We start from the raw sequence: 21,041 nt of genomic DNA, 5'->3' as shown, positions 1-21,041 counted from the left end.
CCTAACAGATTCTAATTTGTCCCTTTCCATACAAGTGGGCAGTACAGTCCAACAGGTCCTATAATGCCCACCCCCATAGATTGCAATGAGAGGAAGATGCCAGCAACAAAGTCACACTAAATTGAATATATATTTAAAAGGACAGTCTACACCAGAATTGTTATTGTTTTAAAAGATAGATAATCCCTTGTTTACCCATTCCCTAGTTTTGCATAACCAACACAGTTATATTTATATATTTTTTACCTCTGTGATTATCTTGTATCTAAGCCTCTGCAGACTGCCCCTTTATTTGTTCTTTTGACAGACTTGCAGTTTAGCCAATCAGTGATGGCTCCCAGGTAACTTCACGTGCACGAGCACAGTGTTATCTATATGAAAAACATGAACTAACACCCTCTAGTGGTGAAAAACCTGTTAAAATGCATTCTTAAGAGGTGGCCTTCAAGGTCTAAGAAATTAGCATATGAACCTCCTAGGTTAAGCTTTCAACTAAGAATACCAAGAGAACAAAGAAAAATTGGTGATAAAATTAAATTGGAAAATTGTTTAAAATTACATGCCCTATCTAAATCATGAAAGGTTTTTTTGGACTAGACTGTCCCTTTAATTACAGAAATATATTGTAAGCATGTTGTGAGAAATAGCTATTCAAAAAATAAGCTGATTTGCCACGTTTTGGCTAAGTTGCACCAATACGCGCTACAAGATCCCCATCTTGCTGTGACACCAAAAAACTAACAAAAAGAACCTTACTGCCAGGTTATCATTATTAATATGATAATCACTTCAAAGGCCTCTTAGAAAGCATCAGAATCCCCAAAATAAAGCCAAAGCTAATTGTTATGACAATAAGATAACATCTGGATGAACACAACACCACTAATTTGAAAGATGAGGATTGCTGCTTTCAAGTAAGGGTCTCAAGTGTGTCTATGTATTATGGAGGGCAACACAGGGGATTCCCTTACCCCTCTGATGCTGTTCCATTTGCCTATGGTTCTGATAAACACTGTTGCCAATGTGATCAGCAGAGAGCCACCTGGCCATATGATCCCGCCTTTGAAAGAGCTGCCGCCTGCCTTAGAAGTGGTTATTTTGGAAGCAGCCGTTGTAGTGCTTATTTTAGTGTGCTAAGCCCCTTTTAAATCCCAGAGTACCATAAAAGACACCAAATATACAGATGATTGCAATTTCTATGACAATCATCGGCTACATAAAGGGGCTACAGTACAGGTGGTCCCCAGGATTCAGATCAAAAGTGGGATCCACAGTGTGACGACACATGGTCGTGAACTTCACACAGCAACCAATGTGCATGACGACAGCCGGTTAACAGTGCTTCTAGCTATACACTAACTTTAGATTACCATAGAAGTTTAGTGCACGCTAAAGCCTCATCTATAGGTTACTTGTATTACATTGCTACACTAACTGCTGCTATATAGAGGTCAAGATAAGGTTATGCTCCTGATCTCACTGCAATATCCTATCATGGAAAGGAGCTACGTTTTAACAAAGGATACCAAGAGAATTTACAAAAATAAAATTTGCATTTTTAAAAAAAAATATATACTTTATCTGAATGATGAAAGTTTAACTGAATTTTGACTTCCATGCCCCTTTAATACAATTATTATTATTATGGATCTTACAAGATGAGGACATTCCTGGTAATGTTATGCCTTTTTTTTTTTTAAATTAAACTTTCCAATTTACTTATTTTATTAAATTTGCTTCATTCTCTTGGTATCCTCTGTTGAAGGATCATCAGTGCATTAATAGGACTTAGCAGAACACATATGGTGAGCCAAAGACAAGAGGCATATATATGCAGTTACCAATCAGCGGCCAACTCCACTGCTGCTGCTGAGCCTACCAGTAAACTAAAAGGTTGTTTAAAATTGTAAGCTCTATCTGAATCATGAATGTTTTATGTTGACTTTACTGTCCCTTTAAACCCACATTTTTTTATTTCATGATTCAGACAGAGCATGCAATTTTAAGCAACTTTCAAATGTAGTCCTATTATCAATTTTTCTTTGTTCTCTTGCTATCTTTATTTAAAAAGCAGGAATGTAAAGCTTTGGAGCCTGTCCATTTTAGGTTCAGCACCCTGGATAACGCTTAATGGTGGCTAAATTTTGCCACCACTAAGCAAAAGTAACCCAGGTTCTGAACCAAAAATGGACCAGCTCCTAAGCTTTACATTCCTGCTTTTTAAATAAACATTGCAAGAGAACAAAGTAAAAATGATAATAGGAGTAAATTAGAAAGTCGCTTAAAATTTCATGCTCTGTCTGAATCATGAAATAAAAAAATTGGGTTTAGTATCCCTTTAAAGGGACAGTCTAGGCCAAAAAAACCTTTCATGATTCAGATAGAGCATGTCATTTTAAACAATTTTCCCTTTTACTTTCATCACCAATTTTGCTTTGTTCTCTTGGTATTCTTAGTTGAAAGCTTAACCTAGGAGGTTCATATGCTAATTTCTTAGACCTTGAAGCCCACCTCTTTCAGATTGCATTTTAACAGTTTTTCACCACTAGAGGGTGTTAGTTCACATATTTCATATAGATAACACTGTGCTCGTGCACGTGAAGATATCTGGGAGCAGGCACTGATTGGCTAAAAATGCAAGACTGTCAAAAGAACTGAAATAAGGGGGCAGTTTGCAGTGCCATAGATACAAGGTAATCACAGAGGTAAAAAGTATATTAATAACTGTGTTGGTTATGCAAAACTGGGGAATAGGTAATAAAGGGATTATCTATCTTTTAAAACAATAAAAATTCTGGTGTAGACTGTCCCTTTAAGTTTGATATGACATAAATAATGTTTATGCAATTTGTAAGAATATTTTTCTTGTTTTCAGTTATGTAACTCAAAACAAAAGTGCAAGCCTCCCACGTGTTCCAACTGCTACTGGCTACAAGATGTCAACAGAGGAGTACAAGAAACTGTAAGCAAATGTTCTTTCATGCAGTGTTTTTACAGATAGGAATTTAGTCAATGAGGCCCATTTATCGAGCTTGTGGGCCCGTGTTTCTGGCGAGTCTTCAGACTCACCAGAAACCGCTGCTCCATAACCCTGTCCACCTGCTCTGAGCAGGCGGACAGGAATTGCCACAATTCAACCCGATCGAGTACAATCGGGTTGATTGACACCTCCTTGGTGGCGGCCAATTAGCCGCTAGTCTGCAGGGGACGGCGTTGCGTCAGCAGCTCTTGTGAGCTGCTGGTGCAATGCTGAATACGGAGAGCGTATTGCTCTCCGGCTTCAGCGAGGTCAGGTCCCCAAAACCGTTGTTAAATAGGCCTCAATGTATTTACAATGGGCAATTGAATGTACTGACCACCATAAAGTACATCTGTAAGTTTTGGCGCTCCCTTCTTTTATACATATCTATTATCTTTGAGTTTTTAGGGATCTCATTTTGGGAGCTTGTATCTTATAAATGTTGGCGCTGTATATCATTTAATTCACCATAAAGTATGTCTGTAAAGTTGCCTCTAATTTCATGCTGGCTGGTAATTTTATAATTAGGGCAGTCTATGTGCTATAATATATACTATGCATAGTTATATAGTATTACAGGATCTATTATAGGGACACTTAACACTTTGATATTTTAATATTAAATGCTTAGTTATGCAAAATAAAATAACTTTGCATTATACTTTCAATATTTATGTTGCCCCTTTTCATGAAATGTACATCTGAAAATTGTAATTGTTTTATTCTAAGAGCTGGAAATGTACTCTGCTGACTTCTCAATGCTAACCCTGTTACATATCTTTTCCTGATTGGCTTTAACAAAATAACAACTGCAAAATAATTCATTTTATACTAACTTAGGCCTTGATTACAATCTATTAGGAGCTGCGTTTTCAGTTTTTTTCTGTCCGAAAAGGCTAATTTTCCGATCGGTGCGTTAATAATATTGCAGACAAGTTTTCAGTTGCTAGAAAAAAGCCCAATTTACCCTATGGAACTGAAAACTGTTTGGCAATCACAATACTTTTTTGACTCACTTTTCAACTACTTTTCAAGCCTAGCTTTGGCTTATGGAATTTGGCACGTCAAGGCACTTTATAAGTCCTCGGAAAGGGTTTTTTGAGCACCCAAAACGGTTTTACAGCTATTTCCAAACAGTCTTTTAACTTGCACCTATGTTAATTGCTCTGAAATGATCAGACTGGGGGTGTGGCTAGCATTGTAGGCAGTCCCCCATGATCCAATCCTGGCCTTGAAATCACGTTATTGCATCAACGATTGCGTGATTTTGTTTTTCAAGCAAGTGTTTACATCGGAAAAAGGTTAAACACTTTCCCCAGGCATGAAGGGGTTAAAGCTCCATTTATCCCTATTGTAGAGGATGAATACAATCAACAGTGTACAAATTTAAATATGTATAGAGAAGTATACATATGTAAATGTGATGACTACGTGATATAATGTTTAGCTAAGGGGATCTGCAGGAAAACTCACTCCAGGTCATCTATAAATGGCCTAATTTCATATTTTATTTTTCCTAATTGATTGTATTTTTCACTTGTGATTATCACAAGCAGTACTGGCATTGTGAAAATCATGTTTATAAAGTAGATCACTTAATCGTGGCTTAATCCTTTTCCATATGCACCATTGCTAACCCATCTAAATGCATCTTTTACGTTTTCAGGATGGGCAGACACTGTTTTTCTATCGCTATATGGTCATTTCACAGCAACTTTCACAAAAATTCTTTTAAACTTAATTTATTACTCTTATTTATTAAAGGCCCCGTTCCATTTTGGAGTGAACTGTAAACAAAATGGCAGATATGAGTGTCTATGCAAAGATTTAGCATAACTTTTTTTTTTTTACAGGATTTTCACTTCTTTAACCCCTTAACGACTGCGACATACCCAGTACGTCGCTGGTCGTTAAGGTTTTTTTTTCTGGGCGTAGTAGGGCAAGTTTTTTGCCGCGTCAAGACCCTGCTATTAGACCATCTCTCCCTCCTGCAGGCTTGTTATGATAGTGCAGTCTCAACATTGGCAGCAAGACCACGCTATTGAAAACTGCACCCCATAGAAAGACCAGCGACGTAAAGGGTATGTTGCTGGTCATTAAGGGGCTAAACTGTAAACTATGACTCCGCTTCCTTGCTGCTTAGTATCTTCCTAGAAGACCCTTAAATGAGATTGCACAATATTAAGCAGGTTTTTAGAGGGGATGAGCCTCTATGCATGCTAGTCCAAACTTGTACAGTGCATATTTTATTGAATTTGTAATCTGGAATGAGAATCCTGACTGTGAGTTTAATAATATATGCACTGCACCGCATTGTATAAGACTTAAGCATGTTTGCTGTTTTCTTGTTTTTCTTGAGACAGATGTTTTTTTGAATGAACTAACTCTTTCCGATAGTTTCAAACTGATATGCTTTAGAAAATCTTTTAACATGGAGATTTTTAGATAGACATTATTACAAGGTGGAAACTTTATTAGCATATAGTTGAAAAAAAAAATCATGACAGATATAAATTATTCATTAGTGTTATGAAACCACTAATTTCAATAATTTTCTTCTTACTTTCAAAGGGGCTTGCCCCATGAAACTTAAAGGGACATGAAACCCAAAATGTTTCTTTCATGATCAGATAGATCATACAATTTTAAACAACTTTCCAATTTACTTCTATTATGTTATTTGCTTAATTCTCTTGGTGTCCTTTGTTGAAAAGCATATCTAGATAGGCTCAGGAGCTTGGAACTAGCTGCTGATTGGTGGCTGAACGTGTATGCCCATTTCCATTGGCTTACAATTGTGTTCAGCTTCCCCCCAAGAGTGCATTGCTGCTTTTTCAAAAAAAGATACCAAGAGAATGAAGCAAAATTTATAACAGAAGTAAATTGGAAAGTTGTTTAAATGTAAATCTATCTATAATCTATCTGAATCTCGAAAGAAAATTTTTGGGTTTCACGTCCCTTTAAGAATATTGTGTTTGCTGCATGCTTTCAATTTGTTGTTGCAGTTTTTTTTGTTTGTAGATAGGGCTCCATTTATTATTGTGCGGACAGGCAGGTTCCCAATAGGAATCTGCCCACTCATGATCGCAGGTAGCAGGCAGCATCACTCTGCTCGCATTCATCATTGCACAAGGAGTTGCGTGTGCAATGCCGCCACCTGCCCAATCGAGCAAGCAGGGGCTATCAATCACCCAGGTTGGACTAGTATGATGACCGCTGTTTCTTAACTTTCAGCTGCAGCCTCGCTCATGTGAGTCTGCCCCGGTGGAGCTCCAAAGTTGCATCCATAGCTTGATAAATTACACTTATGCCAATATTTAACAATGTATTCAAAATTTGTTTTGTTATCTATGCGACCAACAGCAAAACATTTTGATATTTTTATGTTAAAAAAAATTAAGTAAAATCTTTTACATTTAAAATTGAATGTAATCCAGCGGTATCTGTTGTGTACTTCCTGCTAGTACTCATTGTCAGGTAAGCACTTCCTACTAATGCCCATTGGCATAAATACACTTCCTGCTTACTGTTAAGCCAATTAGCATTAGTAGGAAGTTCACAACTAGTACTGGACTGATATCATTTTAAATTTACAGTTCAATAGTATATATTTCAGGCAAAAATGCCTAAATATGTAAATGTAGCTCTTTCTTTGGGTGACTGGAGATTAGTAAAGTTCCGCTTTTAATAAAATGTTAAAGATATTTTGTAATTTGTGCCAACAATAAGGGGTGGAGAAGTAGTTGTTGGCAGGATGTCAATGAGAGACATAAACAGCTGTGTGATCCAAAACATTATTCATTAGGTATTATTCATTAGTACTGATGAATTATTCTGAGATGAAATCTTGTAGAATTGTTTATAGCAATAAATAAGTCTTCAATTGTAATCCTTTTCTTTAAGGCTGACATTATTGAGGCATTCTTTTACATGCCACCTGTAACTTAAGTTCACATTTAAACCAAAACATAATTATTACTAAATAATTATTAAAGGGACAGTCAGCACCAGAATTGTTGTTGTTTTAAAAGATAGATAATCCCTTAATTACCAATTCCCCAGTTTTGCATTACCAACACAGTTATAATTATACACGTTTTACCTCTGTAATTACCTTGCAGCTAAGCCTCAGCAGACTGCCCCCTTATTTCAGTTCTTTTGACAGACTTGCATTTTAGCCAATCAGAGCTGTCTCCATGGTAAATTCACGTGCATGAGCTCAATGTTATCTATATAAAACACGTTAACTAATGCCCTCTAGTGGTGAAAAACTGTCAAAATGCATTTAGATTAAAGAGACTTCAAGGTCTAAGAAATTAGCATATGAACCTCCTAGGTTTAGCTTTCAACTAAGAATACCAAGAGGAACAAAGCAAAATTGGTGATAACAGTAAATTGGAAAGTTGTTTAAAATTACATGCCCTATTTGAAACATGAAATTTGTTTTTGGACTTGACTGTCCCTTTAAGAAAATGCTTGATGCTCATCTAATGCTCATCAGCCTGTGCAGCAGCAATGGCCTGCACAGGCTGATGAGCATTTGGTAGCTTTAGAAATATGCATGCAAGCAGAACAACTTAACAAATGAAAGCTTCACCATAACAATTAGCTCTTCATCAAGCAACAGAAGGGTGAAACCTTTATAAGGTGACTGCAGGCTTACAGAAGCATAGAAACTAAAATAAAATGTTCAGGATACAGATAGAGCATACACTTTTAACACGCTTTCCAATTTACTTCTGTTATCAAATATACTTTTTTTTCTCTTGGTATCTTTTGTTGAAGCATACGGTCTTTCCATGAAAGAATGACATGCTCTAACGTATTAGAGTATGTAATTTTCAACTATTATGACCCTTTAAATGTTGGTATTAGAGTATTTCTTTACATTGAATTTGTCTAGTTTTTAAAGATATTCAATCATTAAAATGTGTTGCAGTAGTTAAGGCTATAAAAATCAAGAATTTTCAATGCATAAACCACACAGACTAAAACACCACATGACTTGTCTGTAAGTCTTGGGTGTTTCTGTATGAACTCTTATTAATGCATCACTATTGATATTTTTTAACTGCCATCAATGTGATTTTGACCCTATGAACTTTAGCACAGAATCAATGTGATGAGCTATAAAGATAAGTCCCATCATATGTTAAATCTGTTGAGACGTATTATCTCTATGCAGATCACTTACTCTGCACATAAACCATTCAGTCTGAGCCCTGATACATTACTAGGAAAGGAAAAATAACTGCCTTGTACTAGCCTAGAACTTGTGAAGTCCTGTGCATTAGCAAGGTGCACTTTCTAGCCTCAATGTCATTTCTTTTGCAGTTTTACATGTTTAAAGGGACAGTATACATACATTTTCATAATACTGCATGTAATAGACACCATTATAAATAAAAATATGCATTCTATTTTTCAAGTAAGGTTAGGTTTTTTAATTTTTTTCAGGTAAGTTTTTTTTTAACAGGTGTTTTGTATTTTTTGGGGGTAACTTATGTCTAGATGCCTAAATGCCATGTGATTGGCTGATTAGCAATTTGTGTTACCAAGCAATTGAACAGGGGTACCTAAAATTGTGGCCGGTGAGTGTGTGTTTGTGTGTGTGTATATATATATATATATATATATATATATATATATATATATATATATATATATATATATATATATATATATATATATATATGAAACAAAAAAAGCGTGTATGTCAAAGGGTTAAAAAACCTCTCTTTCAAAACACAGAACTGCGCTCTAAATAAACCTATTTTTTTAAAATACAATATAAATATCTGGATGATGCCAAAATCAAAACATTCAAATAATCAAATAATATTGATTCATTGAAAATATATAACAGAATGAAATATATAATGATAAGATAATAAATCACAATAAAAAGGATAAGTTGGTTGGATCCCACGTAATAGTGCAGATCAATTGTAGGTGTCGGCTGCTGTATCTTATTAATCCTCCGGAATCTCACGGAGTAAGGTAGAAATCTAAAAAAATGAGAAAGAAAGCGCACAAAGGCACCTACATAGTGCAAATCAATTTAATTTAAACAATAATACAGGGGTATATTAAAACTGCTCCCCGTAGGGTATCTACTCACAAGAGTCAACCTCAAACTTGTGAGGTATGTTTGAGCATGTAGTTTGAAAGTTCCGCTCAGAACCGCTTGCTATGAAAGTGCTTAATCAAAGAAGTCAGGACAAATCCAACCTGAATGCCGGGTGTCGCTGTCTGTAACTCGAGATCTGGACAAGTATTTCTCCCGGCCTCTTATTCCACTCACATCCCTTTTTGGTAGGAGTTTTTTTGGGATACAATCTTTCTTGAGCAAAATGGTCCGTGCAGATACAAACACAGCTGATCGCAAATAGTGCTGGCAGAATGGTGAACCGCTGAGGGAGAGAGCTGAGATCCCAGGAACAATTAATGAGGATTCAGAATTCAGTCTGTGCTGATCCAAAGTGAGGCTAGAGTGATGATTCTCAGTAGTATCAAATTACCTAGCCTAGGCAATTTGATACTACTGAGAATCATCACTCTAGCCTCACTTTGGATCAGCACAGACTGAATTCTGAATCCTCATTAATTGTTCCTGGGATCTCAGCTCTCTCCCTCAGCGGTTCACCATTCTGCCAGCACTATTTGCGATCAGCTGTGTTTGTATCTGCACGGACCATTTTGCTCAAGAAAGATTGTATCCCAAAAAAACTCCTACCAAAAAGGGATGTGAGTGGAATAAGAGGCCGGGAGAAATACTTGTCCAGATCTCGAGTTACAGACAGCGACACCCGGCATTCAGGTTGGATTTGTCCTGACTTCTTTGATTAAGCACTTTCATAGCAAGCGGTTCTGAGCGGAACTTTCAAACTACATGCTCAAACATACCTCACAAGTTTGAGGTTGACTCTTGTGAGTAGATACCCTACGGGGAGCAGTTTTAATATACCCCTGTATTATTGTTTAAATTAAATTGATTTGCACTATGTAGGTGCCTTTGTGCGCTTTCTTTCTCATTTTTTTAGATATATATATATATATATATATATATATATATATATATATATATATATATATATATATATATATATATATACAGTGTATATATATATATATATATATATATATATATATATATTCACTCCACAGTTGGCACTTAACACAATGGCTCATTAATCACTAACTCTTTTCATCTTTTTAGAGCTCCATTTAATACAAGAAGTACATCATTAGCAGATCTGTCAGATGATGAGACACCTTTCTCTCAAGACGAACATGCAAAGCGGTAAAATACTCTTCAGATTTTCCTGTCCATCTCTCATAACTTTCAAAATAACTTTTGAAGTGGATAATAAGTATGTAGAACCTTGTTGCATGGAGAGAACTCACACAACATGTTTGGAGAAAAATTGAAAAGGACAATTTTAGTACCTCTCTCTGTTCATCCTTTCTATATTTATATTTGTGTTTTATTTTAAGATATTTCCTTATTTCCTATTTTGCTTGCCTTTATTTAATGACCACTTCCTTTGTTTTGGGGGTTGGAAGTTGTTTATGTGCATGTAAGGGAGGTCTTTAGGTCTCTTCCTAAACAAACATTCTTTAGGACAGCGGTTGTCAACCAGTGGTCCATGGACCACTGGTGGTCCACGAGAAGATATTGGTGGTCCTTGACACCATCAAGCAGGAATTAATCTCCTCTGATGGTGTTAACCGCGTCGCCACAACTCCCTACAGTGTCTGGCTGTACATCAGTGAAAACTGACAGAGGAGTTAAATTACACTCTCCCTACCCACGTTGCATAGTACTGCGCATCTTGCGTAGCTAGATTGTATTTTTAACTCCTCCCGCCCGGCACGCTGCTCTGAGGAAGATGCTTCCATTCTAAAGCCAGCAAAGGTTGGAATAGTCTTGGCTTGGAAAAGTGGAATTAAGTATATCAAAAAAGAAAATCTTAAAAAATAAATAAAAACATTCTCATATTTCATTTATTTTCTTCCCTTTACCTGTCTCTTTGTAGTAGTTTTCCTAATGCCTTCAGATGGACATCACCGTTTGTCTTCCTCCCCTCCATCTTCTTTTTTTAATTAAATATAAATAATTTTTCATTCTAATAATTTACTTGCACACAAAGCTATTCCACCTGAATTCCAGTAATTGCCACCCAACAGATCAGCTATATCCCACCAGTCTTACAGTAATTTCCAGTAACATCAGTCGTGGTTAGCTCACATCCATATTGAGAGCTTTCTGATATAAACTTAATTTATGACTCCAATGTCTGTCCATGATCATAAGTAGTTTTGAATAATTCCTAACTGGGGAGGTAACTTGGAATTCTTGTGGTCCTTTTAAACATAATTATTTTTTCCCCAACTTTTTGCCTCTCTGTTTCCAACTCAAAAGTTGGCACTCACCCTTCATCTGTCATGGGGAAGTATTCTCTCAGTTCTGTCATTCAGTTAGTTAATTCCAAAAAATTATTCATAAAAATGTGTAAATATATTCATAATGTAAACTTAGCTATGGTTATACTAGTTATGTACAGTATGTGTGTGTATATGTATATATACACATTATAGAGGTTTGTACCTTTTTTTAAAAAAAAATCATGTTAGTGGTCCATGGAATTCAAAATTGTGAGTTTAGTGGTCCCTGAGGTCCGAAAGGTTGGCGACCGCTGCTCTAGGATAAGCACTAGTGATGGAGAAAACCTTTAGACATTTCTTACAATGACCTAGGTCATAGAAACTCATTAAGCTGACAAGGGGTCTTGAAATTCTTTTCTAGCTAATTGCCATTGGCATTACTTTCATTAACAGCTATAGTTGTGTTAAAGGGATATGAAACCAATTTTTTTTCTTTCATGATTCAGATAGAGCATGCAATTTTAAGCAACTAATTTACTCCTAAGCTTACATTCCTGCTTTTTCAATAAAATATACCAAGAGTACAAAGAAAAATTGATAATAGGAGTAAATTAGAAAATTGCTTAAAATTGCATGCTCTATCTGATTAATGAAAGAAAAAAATTGGGGTTTAATATCCATTTAAATTGTCTAGTACTTGATATCTCGCACAGCAAATGTAAACCCCTAGAATGACAGAAAAACAAAATATAACAGCAACCGTTTGGGAACACTTTACAAAACTGAATCTCTATATCGGTGTAATTGTTAAATATTCTCATTTTTATTTGGAATAAACTCCATTGTGTTTGTCCGACTTTAATCACTTTGTATAGATTCCTCACCAAGTTTTCAGAGCCATTTAGCAGTATCATACACTATAAAGTAATACCCATTTCATGTATTTAACATGTAGGCTGAACTAATTTGTCTCCACTTTTGCATTCCATTTAGTATAATTAATGATATTAAAAACTTGTAGTGTCTGCTATGCACCTTCAAATTTATTTGTAACTATTTTTTTCCTTTATTTTTATAAGGAGTGAGGTAGCCAGTGGTGTCTTAAGAAACACAGCAACTAAACAGCGCTCATATGTTCTTTCAGCTGCAAAAAGAGACAGTGGGTGAGTTAAAAAACAGAAAAACATAAGTAGAAAATGTATTTCTAAACCTTTTCTACAGATTATTTTTTTACTGTATGTTGTGGTATTACATATATAGGTGGATGCATCTGTAATCTGTAGCAGGTCTAGTGGGTGTTGAGAACGGCTACAGAACCCCCAGTCTTTAAAGATGCAAATAGCCCTGAATCTTGGTTCTTGGCAATGGTTTAAAAAGGCACATGAAACCCAAAACATGTATTTTATGGTTCAGATAGAGCATACAATTTTGAACAACTTTCCAATTTATTTCGATTATCAAATTTGATTCATCCTATTGATAACCTTTCTTGAAGGATCATCAATGCACTACTGAGAAGTAGCTGAACAATTTAACAAAAGGCGTGCAGACATGATTCGCTGTAGCTGTAGCAATTTGCTCAACATTGCAACATCGCTAAATGCCGCTAGCATATGCTGTCAGCATTAATCATTGCACAATCATTTCTAGTGAAATGCTTGAACAATGCCGCCCCCTGCTCACCGGAGGCCGATCGACCACTAGCAGGGGGTGTCAATCACCCCGATCGCTTGCGCATTAACTTTGCTAGAAGTCAGATTTTTGTGCGCATCGGTAGCTTGTGTATTACAAGTTGAAAGTAAAAAATGTGTGCACAAGGGGGCTATCCAACGCGCACAAAAAGTGAAACTTAGGATATCACAACAGTGTTAACGTATTGCCCCATAGACTTCAATGGAACATATTTTCTCACATGCGCTAACCCGACATAAAATATTAAATTTTTCACGTTCAAAAGTTCTTCACATAGTAGAATATGTTCTATTTATTTTTAAATAAATATTTATATATATATATATATATATATATATATATATATATATATGTTCTTTTGGTAAAATTTATATCTATACCTATATATCAATATGATTATATCTAGGCTTATTGACAGATATATATATATATATAGGATTATGTATTTCAAAAGTCTTAGAAAATATTCCCTAATGTGAAGAACATTGGAATGTGAAATATTTATAGTAAATACATAGTTAAACACTTTATTAAAAATGAATATTGCATAAATATGATTTTTTTTTCTCCATGTTTTCAGCTACTTTACTGCAAAGGGCTCCAATGCACACACACATAGATATAGATATATATATATATATATATATATATATATATATATATATATATATATATATATATATATATATATATATATATATATATATATATATATATATATATGTCTATATATTTATACATATGTATTTATGTTTTAATATGTGTATATATGTCTGTAAATACATACACATACTAATACATATGTATACACACACACACACACATATATATATATATATATATATATATATATATATATATATATAAATATATATATATATATATATATATATATAAATATATACAGTGGATATAAAAAAGTATATACACACCTGTTAAAATGTCAGGTTTCTGTGATGTAAAAAAATGAGACAAAGATAAATCATTTCAGAACTTTTTCCACCTTTAATGTGACCTATAAACTGTACAACTTGATTGAAAAACAAACTGAAACTTCTAGGTGGAGGGAAGTAAAAATAAAATAATATGGTTGCATAAGTGTGCACACCCTCTTATAACTGGGGATGTAGCTATGTTTAGAATTTAGCAATCACATTCAAAATCATGTTAAATAGGAGTCAGCATACACTTGCCATCATTTAAAGTGCCTCTGATTAACCCCAAATAAAGTTCAGCTGTTCTAGTTGGTCTTTCCTGACATTTTCTTAGTCACATCCTACAGCAAAAGCCATGGTCCGCAGAGAGCATCTAAAGCATCAGAGGGATCTCATTGTTAAAAGGTATCAGTCAGGAGATCGGTACAAAATAATTTCCAAGGCATTAGATATACCATGGAACACAGTGAAGACAGTCATCATAAAGTGGAGAAAATATGGCGCAACAGTGACATTACCAAGAACTGGACGTCCCTCCAAAATTGATGAAAAGACGAGAAGAAAACTGGTCTGGGAGGCTGCCAAGAGGCCTACAGCAACATTAAAGGAGCTGCAGGAATATCTGGCAAGTACTGGCTGTGTGGTGCATGTGACAACAATCGCCCGTATTCTTCATATGTCTGGGCTATGGGGTAGAGTGGCAAGACGGAAGCCTTTTCTTACAAAAAAAAACATCCAAGCACAGCTAAATTTTGCAAAAACACATCAGAAGTCTCCCAAAAGCATGTCGCAAAAGGTGTTCTGGTTTGATGAAACCAAGATTAAACTTTTTGGCCATAATTCCAAAGGATATGTTCGGCGCAAAAACAACACTGCATATAACCAAAAGAACACCATGCCCACAGTGAAGTATTTTGGTTGCAGCATCATGCTTTGGGTCTGTTTTTCTTCAGCTGGAACTGGGGCCTTAGTCAAGGACAGGTAGAGGGAATTATGAACAGTTCCAAATACCAGACAATATTGACACAAAACCTTCAGGCTTCTGCTAGAAAGCTGAACATGAAGAGGAACTTCATCTTTATGCTTGACAATGCCCCAAAGCATACATCCAAATCAACAAAGGAATGGCTTCACCAGAAGAAGATTAACGTTTTGGAATGGCCAAGTCAGAGCCCAGACCTGAATCCAATCGAAAATCTGTGGGGTGATCTTAAGTGGGCTGTGCACAAGAGATGCCCTCACAATCTGACAGATTTGGAGTGTTTTTGCAAAGAAGAGTGGGCAAATCTTGTCAAGTCAAGATGTGCCATGCTGAAAAACTCATACCCAAAAAGACTGAGTGCTGTAATAAAATCAAAGGGTGTTTCAACAACCATATTATTTTAGTTTTTTATTTCTACTTCCCTCTACCTAAAAGATTTTATTTTGTTTTGCAATTGAATTGTACAGTTTATAGGTCACATTAAAGGTGTATATTTATACACACATACAAATAAATATTTAGACATATGTATGTATGTCTATGGAACCCTTTGGCTGCTAAGCCATTTCCCACCTGGGTGCTAATATTTTATTTTTTAAATTTTTGAAAACATTTTTTTTAACTTTTTTAAAAAAAAATTACAGACCCCCAAGACTTACACTGTTGGGGGTCTGTAGCTGCTTAGATACTTAGAAGCAGCATGCCCCCTCCTCCTATACTTAACATTGTTAAGTATAAATAAAGTTGTGCGGTGACGTCATCACGTAATTGCCCTGGCGATGCATGTCACTCTACAGGCACGATCGCCGGGGTTTGGAGCAGTAAGGAGCCCCCAGATCTCCCTCAAGGTGGGAGAGTGCTCATGACGGCTCTGAGCCATCATAAGCACCAGAGTGAGAAACTCTGTGACGGCTCAGAGCCGTCATTAGCACTCAAAGGGTTAAAGCCCTTTGCCTGCCTTTTTTTTCTAACACCTGTGACCTCATATCTTTGAGTGCTTATAACTTTTTTTATGCAATATTGGTTTAAATATTTTTTATTAGACAGTGTTATTATGAGTGGAACTGTAATGTTCAATGTATTTTTGATGTTTTTTGTACAACTTTTTAGTCATGCTTAACACTTATCCAGAGCTCTGAAATCGCGCTAATCTGACACATGTTAAATTCAATTGTGCTCAAGCGAACGTGTTCACTTTCAACTCCTAATATGCCCGCTACTTTCGACGAATACAAAGAGCCGTGATATGCCCCTTATTGCTCGAGCACAACAGTTAGCGCGTCACTTTTAATCTAGCCGTATGTAAGTTTTGATAGCCAGGTGATCACTATGGTAATATTAACTGCCTGGCATGAAACAATGTCCATTTGTTTGCAAAGAGGTTTATGGGAGCCCCTGTAAGCAGATCAAAGTTATATAACTTTACTGAAAGGCCCTTATTTGAGGATAACTCCTTCTTTGTACTATAGAGTTTAGGAAAAAAAACACCACTCACTATTGTTTATAACCTTGTTTATTAAAATTTTAATAAAAAAATGAATTGTTGCAGGTTTCTTACACGTCATGATATATACATAAAATAACGTACGACTGCTGCTTCTTAGCTTCCGTTTCAGGCGAGCAGCATCTAAAGACTACAAAACAGTTTAGAAGTGGAAATAGCTCAGCAGTTAAAGGGTTAAAACTGTATGCTTTATCTGAATCATGAATGCTTAATTTTGACATAACTGTCCCTTAAACCTAGCTCACTAGTAGAGTATTTCCATTTGCTCAGTGTTGCCCCTGAAATCATATGACCCATCAGTAGAGCCTAATAAGACAGGCGGCAAACACAGAGAAAAGCTCAAATGAATAGCAGAAAACAGCCCTAGCAATAATCCCTGCACCCTGCACATTAACTTTTTTTTTATAACTTTTTCCGAACCCAAAAATTATGACATTTAAAGATACTAATCAATCCATATATATAGGTGCAATTGTCAGTTGCCTTTAATTGTTTTGTTTTTTTTAGAATTGGAACACAAGACACTGCTAACCCCTTTGTGGCAAAACGGTGAGTTTTTCTATTCCTAGCATAAAATGCACTTTGCTGTTATAGCCTTTCTTAATTCAACTGCAGAACCTTTTACACACCCACTGGTTACAGGCTTTTATATGTAGACACTGACTGGTTAGAACACGCACTTTGTATACGAGGTTGAAGGAACTAGAGCATAATGCTTATACACCAATTATTTTGTTTAATTATACTTTATAATGTACTTTAAATATCCACATTACCTGCATTTAATGCAGGCTGTAGTGGATCTTAAAATCCTGGACTCCTCTGAGTGTTATCCCTGCCCCTTTAGTCGCGCGAGAGAAGGGACTGTCAATCACTGAGAGTGAGTGAGCCCTCTGTGATTTCTCTTCACCACCTCAGAGGTGGCGAAGAATGTAAGAAGCAGCAGTCTAATATTACATTGCGGGGAACAGGCTCTATGTGCGAACCTGCCCTACAAGGGTTAGAGATCAGCTTCCGCTGCTTATTGCATGGACCCAGACTCTAAATAGTATAAACAATGATTGCTTGACCAATGTATTAGCTCATTTATATCTGTCTCTAAATGGCTGCAGCAAAGGAGATAAAACAATGCCAAATTATTTTTATCCCTTATGAAATTCAGTGCTTAATTGCTAGTATATATACACAATGCATAGATATTAATCTACATGAATGTCCTGTTAAACAAAATTAACTATGCATTATTAAACAGATTAAAGTTAATGATGAAATTATTTGTTAGGTAATAAATGTTAGATACTACTGTGAATACCCTTTGCAATTTGATAAAAAAAAGGCTTTCTCTGTGGCGTTGAGGCAGGCCTGGACTGACCATAGGACATACAGGGCATTTGCCCCGTGGGCCGAGGCATAGGACATACAGGGCATTTGCCCCGTGGTCCAGTCCCCGTAGACTGGGACTGGTTGCCTTAGCCATCAGCATTGTTATTTGAGCAGGTCACAGGCCTAGCCCTGCCTTGCATCTCACTGTCTTGCCCCCCTGAATTATATTAAAATGATCCTCTTCAAAATTGCTTGCTCTGTAGGTTGATATCTGTGTGTGCTATTTCTCTCTGACTTTTAGGTGTCTGTTATTTTGAGTGACTGTGACTACACAGGCTGATTAGCAATAAGCAGTTATTCTTTATTTCAATGTCAACTTCATTTGCTTCTGTTTTGTTTTGTTTTTTACTACACGTCACCAATTTGCAAAATACAGTGACAGAAAGGTGTTACAAGCTTTACATGATTTTGTAAATCAAACTAGTACATAATACTTGTCATTTTTAGGGTATGGTTAAATAACAAAAGAGGGTGGGGGTGGGAGTGGTTCCAGTCTAGCCCTGGGTTGAAGTGCACTGAATCATGGTACTGAAACATAAACAGTGCATATAAAAATGTTATGGGAATGAATGGAACCTCCTGAAGAAATATTATGGATCCAATAAAATCCTTTGTATCTTTTATTCTGTAACCTATTAAAGTTTCAGCATTTAGAGCAAAGACATGCATTAGACATGGATTATACAGAATATAAATTGATTATCAGATATCAGCCTAGCACAACTGACAAGATTGTTTTAATAGCTAGATGTGTAATATAAGGTAGTAATAGTAATAATGAGGTAATAATAAAAGCTAGATTGTATTGCAAGTCAGGAGGCTTCATTTTTTGCATTAAATTATTTACTGAATCCCAACAGCAGCAAAGACAGAGTGACATCATAGTAGGAAAAATAGACAACCAATAAGATCTAATGTATTCATAGCAATAACTAGCCCATGCAAATAGTATGTTTTTGTTTTTTTTAAATATATTAGTTGTTTAAATATTGTAGCACTACATGTAAAGTTTTAGTTTCTCTAAAATACTTTAGTATCTATACATGTTGCCATGTTAAAACCTTAGGTTTCCCTTGTCTAATCTAATTCTGCTGAGGACATTTAAGGATAGAATAACTTTCCAGACTGTGACCCACATCTATTAATTCACGGATTGCTCGTGTTCTAAACTAGAGAACCTGTCTGCTCGTGATTGAAGCAAGTGGGCAACAGGCGCTGTATGTCTGTTGCCTCCACTTAACAATACAGAAGGAAATCATTGTGCAGTGCTGCACCCTGCTCTCTCACAACAAATTGAATTAGAGCAGGGTCTGTCAATCACCCCAAATAAAAGAGTTTGTGGTGTTTTAACTAGGGATGGGTAAATGTTTTGCAAAATTCAAAAACAAAACAAATTTGAACACATTAGTTTGTTTCGAATACTTGTACAAAATTCTATCATTCGTTTAATGTAATAGTATTTCTAATTCTAATTTTTTCTTTAAATGTAATATTCTATTCACATTTTTCAAATTATTTGATTCGAATTATGCAATATTCGAATTTCAAAAATTTGAATCAATATATTTGTAATAGTATTTCTAATGCTCTTCTTGAACAAAATATTTAAAATATGCAATATTCGAAATAGAAACATTCAAATTGATATATTTGTATCTATTATGTATGAGTTTACTAAATTTCCTAACACATGAACTTTTGAACTTCTGAATAGTATTTGTTTAATTGAATGCTACATTTGAAATTTCGAATGTCGATATTCGATCTAATTATGAACATTCAAAAACCGGAAAAAACATTTGATTACCGAATTTTAATGGATTTTCATTCATATCAACTTTTGATTGTCCAAAACGAATATCCACAGGAATATTCCTTCTACCAAACGAATTAAACTTTCAGCAAATTTACCCATCACTAGTTTTAACTGAGAAGTTTAAGTCGGATGATCTCGGCTTCTTATCTTGCTTCATTCACTGATGTGAGCCTACACCACAATGCACCACAATGGCTCTAAAGCAACTTCTGCTGCTTAATAACTGGAGCCCAATTGCAGAGTAAAAAAAACATAAATTTTAAAGCATGATAAATGTAACCTTATATGTCCTTATTTGTGCACAGCAGAAATTGACATGGCAGTGCCCATTAATTTATAGAAATTCAGTGGAATTGGAAGCACACGATTTTCATTTAAATTGCAGATAAAAAGGATATGCATACGGATCCAAATGTGGAAGTAAGCAGCAGCTCGTGCCCTTCAGATATTTTCGTGGCCGGATTAATTTCTGTAAAGGATCCCCACACTAAGATTTGTGCAAATTCAGATCTTAGAGTGGGGATCTTTGCAAGAATCAACCCGGCTAGAAAAGCATTTGAAGTGCAGGAGCATTTATAGTGTATCTATCTATCTACATATACTTTAAAACATCCCTATACCTTAGTTAAAGAGACATTAAACACTTTGAATATAAAATTGAATATAACATTTTATCTATGTGTAGTAAAAAAACATGTTTGCAATATTCTTTTATTACTTATTTGCCCTCATTTCCTGTAAATTAAATGTAAATCATGAGCTTCCAAATCCTCTGAGAGAGAGAGAGAGAGAGAGAGAGAGATATTTTATTTACAAATGTTATGATTTTCTGTAATGCATTTTCATGTATATTATTCTTTGCAAGAATTGTTTTTAGATCCATATTGATTATAGAATGAAAAATATACCATAACATTATCGCTTGTGTTCTGTCTTAAAGAGTGGAAGTTAAAGAAGAAGAAAATGATACCAGGGAGAGCCAAACACTACCAAAATCTTTGGCCTCATATCTCTATGATGATGCCAGCAGGTAATTTAAATAAGTAGAAAAATATGTATTTTTTTATTTTTTTCTAGCAATTGAAATCCAGTAGAAATGCAGATTTGTTGCCAAAAGATAAAGGTTGATTTCTTTTCTTTTCTTAATTTTTTTTATTTTTTTATTTTACTGGTTTGAGAGACAATAAAGAATTGTTTGACAAAATACACACATGGACTGTCTTGGTCTTGAAATTAAATTAGCAAAGTGCTAGATTACAAGTGGTGCACTTTTAAGCACTTTCACTTAGAAGTAAACTTTTAATGCGCAGTTTAGCATGCGT

At 35.4% G+C, this 21,041-nt stretch overlaps 1 protein-coding gene across 4 annotated transcripts in view; it reads left to right on the top strand.

Moving 5' to 3' along the window:
- The window catches only part of ZNF185 (zinc finger protein 185 with LIM domain), a 334,258-nt gene that overhangs the window by 126,662 nt on the left and 186,555 nt on the right, over nt 1-21,041 (top strand). For all 4 annotated transcript variants that reach the window (XM_053699442.1, XM_053699440.1, XM_053699441.1 and 1 more), the window contains exons 9-13: nt 2,876-2,962; nt 10,239-10,322; nt 12,487-12,570; nt 17,028-17,069; nt 20,660-20,749. In XM_053699442.1, coding sequence (XP_053555417.1) covers nt 2,876-2,962; nt 10,239-10,322; nt 12,487-12,570; nt 17,028-17,069; nt 20,660-20,749 — 387 coding nt within the window. The remainder of the gene's footprint in view (nt 1-2,875; nt 2,963-10,238; nt 10,323-12,486; nt 12,571-17,027; nt 17,070-20,659; nt 20,750-21,041) is intronic.

The sequence above is a fragment of the Bombina bombina genome, chromosome 1 (assembly GCF_027579735.1).
Source record: "Bombina bombina isolate aBomBom1 chromosome 1, aBomBom1.pri, whole genome shotgun sequence".
NCBI classification, from domain to species: domain Eukaryota; kingdom Metazoa; phylum Chordata; class Amphibia; order Anura; family Bombinatoridae; genus Bombina; species Bombina bombina.
This window is presented reverse-complemented; position numbering and strand designations above follow the sequence as displayed.